Source organism: Miscanthus floridulus, chromosome 8 (genome assembly GCF_019320115.1).
Source record: "Miscanthus floridulus cultivar M001 chromosome 8, ASM1932011v1, whole genome shotgun sequence".
Lineage (NCBI taxonomy): Eukaryota > Viridiplantae > Streptophyta > Magnoliopsida > Poales > Poaceae > Miscanthus > Miscanthus floridulus.
Window position 1 is genome coordinate 54245743 of NC_089587.1, and position 9360 is coordinate 54255102.

Here is a 9360-nt window from a genome sequence, read left to right on the forward strand (position 1 = left end):
TTGCCATGGCTACACACGTATGTTGCAAGTGCATGTTCCAAATGTTTTATCTATTTCAGAAGTATATTACAAGTGTTTCATCTAGGTGTTGCAAAAGTAGACCTGGATGTTGCATTTGTTGTAATGGCTACACACGTATGTTACACGTGTACGTTCCAAATATTTCATCTGTTTCAGATGTATGTTGCAAGTATTTCATCTGGGCGTTGCAAAAGTAGTTCTGGATGTTCATATGTTGCAACGGATATAAACGTATTTCAGACGTATGTTTTTATTTTGATGTTGTAAAAGTAGATCTACATGTAGGCGTGGAGGAAGCTCAAGTCCTCTACATGTAGGCGTGGAGGAAGCTCAAGTCCTCGGTGGTCGTGCCGCTACCCGAGCAGTGTGGCGGCTGCTAGTCTGAGAGGCACGGTAGACGCCTCGGTGAGGCCTGCGGACACGGAGAAGGCCGGCTGCTGTTGCACCCTGGCGTATGGGCCGATGGTGAAGATGGAGACTGCAGACGTGGAGCGACAGGGACGGGATGCCGCGGGTGATGCGGGCGCTGCGGATATGGTGGGATGGGGTGCAGGATGGGCGCGGGAGCTACGTGGATAGGTTCTCTGCTGCAGCCATGGTACCATCCGAACGATCGGTATCCGATCGGAACGTGCCCTAGGCACTAGCAACTACCAATCACCAACGATGAGTTCAGTGGACAAACACATGACGAGAACAACTTGTAACAAATGTAGCAATAAAATAATTTTATGTTTGGCAAAGGATGAAGGCGATAAACACATGTAGTAGGACTTCGAAGTTTTGCAAGTCGAGGCTGAAACTCAACCTTACAAAGAGCCGATAATTTTGAAAGATTTTAGCAAGTCTTATATTGGTACCTAGTGTAGTAGTTCATAAGATCACCGATGCATGTGGAATAGCTTTACTATCGACCTTGGATTGCATGTAGCACCATACAACATCTGCATTGGACCATTTTTAGATGATAGAAACATCCAGCTTCATCCTCTAAGGACGAGAATCAGACCAACTTATTACAAAACGACCGGATCAAGTTTACATAGCAAAACCGACTCAAAACTCAATTCTAAAAAAAAAAGGCACATTCCTCTACTCAAACTTGAAACTGAAACTGTGATTTGATGACTCTGTGTCTGTGCCCCAAACATAAGGCTCTCTAACTAGTCTTCGCACACCTGGTATTCCTTTCAATTAGCTCATTACACAAAAGTTGTCTTCTTTGTTTTTTACTAAAATATGATAAAAATGTATCATATGAGAATGCACATATACTAAACAACAATTAAATCAGACCAAGGTATTACCATCTTTAAATAATGCACACTTCCCTTTAGCTACCTCACAAGCATAGCTAATGCTTCCTCCACAAACCCAAAGTGAATTCTCACGAATCCACAACAGATTCAGTAACAAACATAAGGCCATTTATCAGACAGTAGCTTGACAATAAAAACATACAGTATGTTAAGAACAATTTAAAAAGCACTATGCTCTAGCATCTGTGCTACAAGTTACAACGACTGTTCTGAATATCAACTATCCACGTGTCGTTAAAGTGTAACCTACTTTGGCTGATCTACTAATAAACTCTCTAAGTAAAACACACGAGTCTACCATTCCTATAGCGACCTAAGAGTACAAACCCACTTTTAGCACTTCCACAAGTAAAATAGAAGGAAGTGTAGCACTATGCAAAATATCCCTCAAGAGAGGATATATAATGCCACCTACTACATAGATGGTTAGAAACCCAGTAAACTTTACAGCAAAATGCAAGCTACATGGTCAGCTAACCACAAGAGTCAGCAAATCTTTTTTTTTTATAATGAGCAAATCTATGACTTGATAAGTGCAACAAATTGAGTATTGCTTTTCTTTTCCTTTTATTCATTTTTCCATGAGTAAGTGCAACAAAGCTTCAAAGATGAACAAACCTGCAAAAAGAAAAATAACATCAAGAATAGTTTTAGAAACTGAAACAAATTGTATTGTATTTAGTACATGGAAGTACAACCATCCAGATATATAAAATAAATAATATGTGGGACATATAAAACTGTAATACAAAATTTACAAAATTTTTAACCATTTCTCTAAATGCCGTAATGATTTTTTAAATCAATTAATTTTCGTTTCAACATTTGAGTACGTGAGAAGGAGAGAAAGACATTTATGGTACGAGGATCTTTACCAACATTTACTGAGTCCGAAGGAAGAAGAGAATGACATTTATAGGATGGCTAGGGTTCGTGAGAGAAAGACACGGGACTTCAACCAAGTTAAGTGCATTAAGGATGAAAGGGAGCATCTCTTGGTAAAGGAGGATGAGATCCGACATTGATGGCAAGAGTATTTTGACAAATTGTTCAATGGTGAGAATATGGACACAACCTTTCAGTTGGATGACTCTTTTGATGACACCAATAGGCGCTTTGTGCGGAGAATCCAAGAATCTGAGGTCAGAGAGGCGTTGAAAAGGATGAAAGGAGGTAAGGCGATGGGACCGGATGATATCCCAATCGAGGTGTGGAGATGCCTCGGGGACATAGCTGTAGTATGGTTAACCAAGCTGTTCAACCATATTTTTCGATCGAACAAGATGCCTGATGAGTGGAGGAGAAGTATATTGGTACCGATCTACAAGAATAAAGGGGATATTCAAAGTTGTACAAATTACCGAGGAATTAAGTTGATAAGCCATACTATGAAGCTATGGGAGAGAGTTATCGAGCATCGCTTGAGAGCAATAACGCGGGTCTCTATGAACCAATTTGGTTTCATGCCCGGAAGGTCAACCATGGAAGCCATTTTCTTAATAAGACAAGTTATGGAGCGGTATAGGGAGAAGAAGAAGGACCTACACATAGTTTTTATTGACTTGGAGAAGGCTTATGATAAAATACCAAGGAATGTTATGTGGTGGGCGTTGGACAAACATAAAGTCCCAACGAAGTACGTCGGGCTCATTAAGGACATGTACAGCAATGTTGTGACTAGAGTTCGAACAAGTGATGAAGACACGGATGACTTCCCGATTAGGATAGGACTACATCAAGGGTCAGCTTTGAGCCCTTATTTGTTTGCTTTAGTGATGGATGAGGTCACAAGGGACATACAAAGGGACATCCCTTGGTGTATGCTTTTCGCGGACGATGTAGTGCTAGTTGATGAAAGCCGGACAGGAGTGAATCGGAAACTAGAGTTATGGCGGGAGACTTTGGAGTACAAAGGTTTTAGACTTAGTAGAACTAAAACTGAGTATATGAGATGTGACTTCGGCACTACTACTCGGGAGGAGGAAGATGTTAGTTTGGAAGGTCAAGTAGTGGCTAGGAAGGATACCTTTCGATATTTAGGATCAATGCTACAGAGGGACGAGGATATTGATGAAGATATTAGCCATAGAATCAAAGCAGGGTGGATGAAGTGGCGGCAAGCGTCTGGTGTCCTATGTGACAAAAGGGTATCACAGAAGCTAAAAGGCAAGTTTTATAGGACGGCGATTAGACCTGCTATGTTGTATGGCGCAGAATGTTGGCCTACGAAAAGACGACATATTCAACAGCTAAGTGTCGCGGAAATGCGTATGTTGCGTTGGATTTGCGGTCATACAAGAAGGGATCGAGTTCGGAACGATGATATACGTGAGAGATTAGGGGTAGCGCCAATTGAAGAAAAGCTTGTCCAACACCGGTTGAGATGGTTTGGACATGTGCAACGGAGACCTCCAGATGCACCGGTGCGTAGTGGAATCCTAAGTCAGGATAGTAACGTGAAGAAAGGCAGAGGAAGACCGAAGTTGACTTGGGTAGAGGCAATAAAAGGAGACTTGAAAGGATGGAATATACCCAAAGACTTAGCCTTAGATAGGAGTGCTTGGAAGACAGCAATTCACGTGCCTGAACCTTGATTGCTTCTATTGGGTTTCAACTCTAGCCTACCCCAACTTGTTTGGGACTTAAAGGCTTTGTTGTTGTTGTCGTTGTTGTTGTTAATTTTCGTTTCAAACATTTTGTAACCTAGTACTTGTTTTGCTCATCAATGTAGGGCATTTTTTTTTTGAGAAAGACAAACTTTGCAAATGTTAGCTAGTAATTAGTCAAATTATATGCATGTTCAGTGTACAAAAGTTGCATCAACCTAATTAGTATATTCAATTTTTTTAATGATTGTTGGTTTTGCAGCACTCAACAATATAATGCAAAATGAATCAATGATCAAAATCTATTTTTGAAGACTTTCTCGTTCTAAAATACCCTTCATTTGATGGTAACAGCAATTATGCATGAGACTAGTGGGTCTCTTCCAATTGTTCAGACTAAATAACCATCCTTCACTCTTGTGTTTTCCATTATAGAATGTGGTTGGCGGCACTGATGATGTGTTTATATATAATATAATGATGCTGATGCATCAACACTTCTATTTTTTGCATCCATCTTAATGACATGAGGATTGTGAAGCAAATGCCATGGTCGGAATCTGGTGCTGCACAACTTCTTCTTAATTTGCCTTGATCACACACTGGCTTCACAGGAACAACCCATCCTGCAATTACATTATTATAGCCCCGATTGATCTTCAAACAGATTCAGGCCCCAATTCCCATGATCCTACACTAGCTTGTTGTTCCCTATGCTGCTCACTAGAATGCAATTATTCCACACCCAAAAATGGCACAAATGAGCAGCTGTGTAAGTAATAACTGGTACTGAGTGCAATATTTGGAGGATAGAAAACTTGACAGAAAGCTTCAGTGAAGATCCTGAAGTTGCCCTGGTTATGGAGGTTAGTTTTTCCAAAGAGCATTATAACACCAGATTGTGCCCAGATCCCCAAAATGGATATGACACGTAGAAGAGTTGTAGTTGAGCTATCCTGAGCCAGACTAAACAATTTCCCAAAACTGTTGCAAAAATGCACTGTAGTGTGTCTTCAAATAAATTTTGTTCTCAGACACTACAAATAGCTTTTCTGAATGAATAACTTACTGATTTTCTTCAGATACTTCAATAGTTTCATTGCAATAGGCCAAAACCATAGAAATCTGGGTGTGTGTTGTCCTTTATGGGGGGGCATAGAAATATTTTGTTTGCTTAGATCCAAGCTGACTATAAGAGTTTGGATAAAGGATTTTTCAATGCATATGAGCGGAAATTGCAGAAATTTGGGTATGTGTTGTCTTTGAGGGCTCCCACACAAATATTGTAGTGTTTTGTGCTTAAACTACAACCAAATAATAGTTTTAGGATCAAGAATTTTTTATCACGCATTAACTGAAATTGTAGAAACTTGTGTATCTGTTGTCCTTTACAGCCCCCACACCCTGTCTTTGTAGTGCTTGATTACAGCCAACTCCAAAAGACCTTGCAGTGTTAGGACCCTAACACTAACACACCTAAAGTTTATCGAGATATATAAGTGATTTAGATTAGTAAGATCACTTATATTAATTACTACAAATTAAAATTACATATCACAAAATCTTGTACTATGCAAATGACAAGAAGTTCCATGAATTTCCACCAAACTAAGAAGATATATACGGATTTGATATTTATGAAAGTGGAATAATTACCAAGACAAGTTTGAACCATTCTATAGGATATTTGGACATAACTTTTCTTTGTATTCTGTTCTCAAAACCGAACTTTTAGTTATGTTCTTATATGTTTGACAGAGTTAATTCTCAGGTCTTTCTTACATCTTTTTTCTTCATGTAAGAACTAGCTAGAGAAAGATCAGAAAATTATTGAAAAATATGTTTGTGAATAATTTTTTCTATCGAATTCATTCTTGAAACTAATTACCTATGTAGAAAATTACCTGATACAATAGTAGCGGAGTTATGCATAGTTCAGATGCTCAAGTATATGATGCAACTTCGGAGCTCTACGTCGGAATATTGGTTGAAGGCGGAAAGACAGGTGTCCACTTGTCCAATTTTTAGCATCATACATTTCATTCCACGCCTGAACTATCTCCTCAACCTTAAAACTGAGTCCTGCATAAGGGAATACATCTTAGCACTTTATTCTCAAAACACGAGTATTCAGTAGTAGTCACTACATTCGTAAGGATATTGTCACAAATAATCTAAAATATACATACAACTGCAATGCAACATAAGTGAATATAGGTAAAATAACAGTTCTGTTTAGCTCGCAATCTCTTATGTGCATGCCTACAACCTTCTTTGGACATGCAGATTTGAAACTTAGCTGATCTCACAAAATACTTGGAACTATGTCAGATCTCATCCATTCTATTCAGTCTAGGGGGTTTACAATTATATCCTAGTTGTGTTTATGCTCAGGTATTGTTTCTCTTTTGGCATTATTTGTAGAAGTTCCTAAAAATAAATTCATGATCCTTATTTTAACAAAGAAGTGTTAGATTCTTGTTAAGAGTCCCTCAGAACAAAGGCAGAAAAATAAGTAATTGCACATTATGTGTCAAAACGAAATCTTCTTACCTTCTTGGGTGGTTTCATTAGCACAATGGTTCTTTACAATCACATTGATGTCAGCTTGAGAAGCACCTCCGATCTTAAATTTTTCCATGGCAACAGTCAGTGACTCCTCCCAGCTAGGAAGTCCCAAATTGAATTCAACTACTGAACGTTCATAAAGGACAGTTCCCCACAAGATATTTATATGTGACCGTATGCTTGAAGCCTGTTCAAATGCTTCATCTACCGATAGATCCTTCACAAAACCTTCTAAGACCATCTTCTTAAGTACAACTTTCTCCTTACTTGGTTTAGACAGTCCCCTCAAGCGCAAAGTTTCCATTCTTTCCCACATATCCATTCCCTTTTCCATATTATCCTCTGCATGGTTGAACAACTCCAAAACTTCAGTTTCCATATTTATCTTACATGCAAGAGCGTAATACCAAGAGAGTTTGGCCTGCTCGAATTGCTGCTGACCAAGAGCAATAAGACCTTCAAAAAAGTCAGATTTAGTTTTAACAGCTTCGTCAAACATCACGCCAGCTTTGGCATATTCTGTACATGCCCAATCATATGAAACTTTGACTTGCTCAAGTATAAACTCCTGTAAAGAATCTTCAGGCAAGCATGGCCTTTTTCTTGCACGAGACATGTGGACATTGCCACAGTTAAACAATGCCAGTGCTGCCATCTCCTGAAATTTCGACTCTGCAACTTCAAATACTTCCTGTGCTTCTTCACTTTCTACTGTGTCTTCCATAGCCTCATAGTACAGTCTCAGGCCAAGGTCTTGGAGATCCAGATATGCATCAGAACTAAAACCAACATGATTCTTGATTATCTGGGCAAACTGTACCATCCAGTCATCAGCGCAATACTTATGCTCAACATCATGCCAAACGGTCCCATTATCCAACATGATATCACGGTTTCTCTCTAATGTGGCAAAGGAAGGACGTCTCCTGACCCCATCCACACCAAGCTCTTGCACAGGATTAACCTCTGCAACATATAATCGGATTAGCCCTTCCAAATCTGCACGATTACTTGCCCAGCTTAGCTCCTCGGACGAGGTTATTGTCACCAAGTCTTCTTCTTTGTCTTTATACTTGATCAGAAATGCCTTCAATGAAGGGAATTTGTTCTGAACTATTTCTCTTAATTGTGACAGAGAGCAGTTAGCTGGCATCTGAGCACACCTGATGTCCTCTCCAAAGACCAATTTCACATCCTTCATCGCTTCCTCCTTGACACCAATGTTGTCCTCACAATGATACACTGGCTTGACTGCAGAATGCTTTTGTTGCTTGCTCTCACCACGCCCCGTCTTCTTTCCAGCAGTGTGTCCACCTCGCTTGTTGCCCATGTCCTTCTCTTCAGTCTCAGTACTTTGTTCTAGCTTCTCGAGACCATTGGGCTCTCTATCTTCAGTACGATCCTGATGATTCCCTATCCCATTTGTCTGCCTCGGGTCAGCCTGCTTCTCCGTGGAAGCAGATTCCAGTGGCCCAATATGATTCCCATTTCCCCCCTCCTGTTCCCCTGCAACCGAATCCAAACGCTTGTTATGAGATTTCTTCCTCTTCTCCTCTCCCTTGGCGCTAGCAATCTCGTCCTCATCCTCTGTCTGCACCACATCCTCCTCATCCAAGGCAACCGAGACACCCTTATCCTCCAACGCCGCCCTTACCCGGTCCGAGATCCGGCGCGCGGCGCGGTTACCGGGCTCCCACCGCAGCACCGTCCGGACGTCGCCCCACGCGAGGTCGGCCCTGCCCAGCGCCTCGAAGCAGGCGGCCCGGCGGAGCAACGCCCTGCTGTACCGGGGCGCCGCCTCCAGCGCGAGGTTGCACTCGTGGATGCCGCGGTGGAACTCCGCGGGGCGCATCCGCATGTAGCACTGCGCGACGCTGGCGCGGAGGCGCGCCGCCTCCACGCGCCGCCCCGCGGGGAGCAGCTGCGCCGCCTTGTCGTACTTGAACGCCGCGCCCTCAAAGTCCCCCCGGTTGAACAGCCGAGTGGCCTCTTCCTTGCGCTCCCGCGACAGCTCCAGGAACACCGCCTCGTCGCCGTCCGCCTCCGCCGCAGGCGGATTCCTGGCCCCCGGCGGCTTCCCCATGGCTGGGGGCCGCCCTCCTTCCCCCAAATGAAACTCCTTTTTTGTTCGCTTCTTGTTGGAACCAAAAGGAAACCTTGAAGCTTGGCAGATTTGAAGCGGGAGGAAACGGAAACAGGACCAGAAACTGCAGGCAATCTTCCTGCAGCAGGCAAGAAGAGTCCCTGCTCCCCCAAGAAACGAAATGCGCGAGAGCACGGAAAGGGCAGGTTTTTGTCCGTGCTCGCCCACAGCCGAATCTATAAGAAGCAGAGGTGGGAGGGGAAGATGCTTCGACGGCACGGAAGCAGCAGCTGCAGAAGACGCGAGGCGGCGAAGCAAACGGCAGCAGGCAAGCACGGCCTGTCGGCCGAACAGAGCACAAAGCAGAGGATGCAAAGGGAGGTTGGATAGGGCCATAGGGCATAGGGGGGCGGGTGGACAAATGGCGCGTGCCGTGGGCGCGAGAACCAAAGTCACGGAACGGAAAGCCGATACGAGACGTTTTTTGTTTTTTCTTGGTGACACCGAGGCTACGGGTAACGGGTGACAGCCGACTGCACGGTGCGCCAGGGCCGTTGCAGGCCCAGCTGGTTCTGTGGCCGTGCAGGTTCCTGCTGCGGAGGGAGGACAGGGCCCGCAGGGCCGTGGCCCGTGGGTGAGAGCACGTCCAACGTCAATAAAGAAGCCGTCTACCGCTGATGCAGTGATGCCGTATTTGATGCGGTGGAGACCAGAGAAAAGATCCGTAGTATCACGAGGGCTATGTTCGCGAAAAATCTGCAAT

General features: G+C 43.1%; 1 protein-coding gene across 1 annotated transcript; it reads right to left on the reverse strand.

Moving 5' to 3' along the window:
- Window positions 1-1313: 1313 nt before the first annotated feature.
- Window positions 1314-9149, reverse strand: LOC136476401 (HSP-interacting protein-like). The gene is made up of 3 exons (XM_066474225.1): window positions 6500-9149; window positions 5851-6028; window positions 1314-1958 (listed from the first exon to the last, which is right to left on the reverse strand). The coding sequence occupies exons 1-2, from the start codon at window positions 8991-8993 to the stop codon at window positions 5871-5873; spliced, it is 2652 nt and encodes an 883-aa protein (XP_066330322.1). The 5' UTR covers window positions 8994-9149; the 3' UTR covers window positions 1314-1958; window positions 5851-5870.
- Between the last annotated feature and the right edge of the window lie 211 nt (window positions 9150-9360).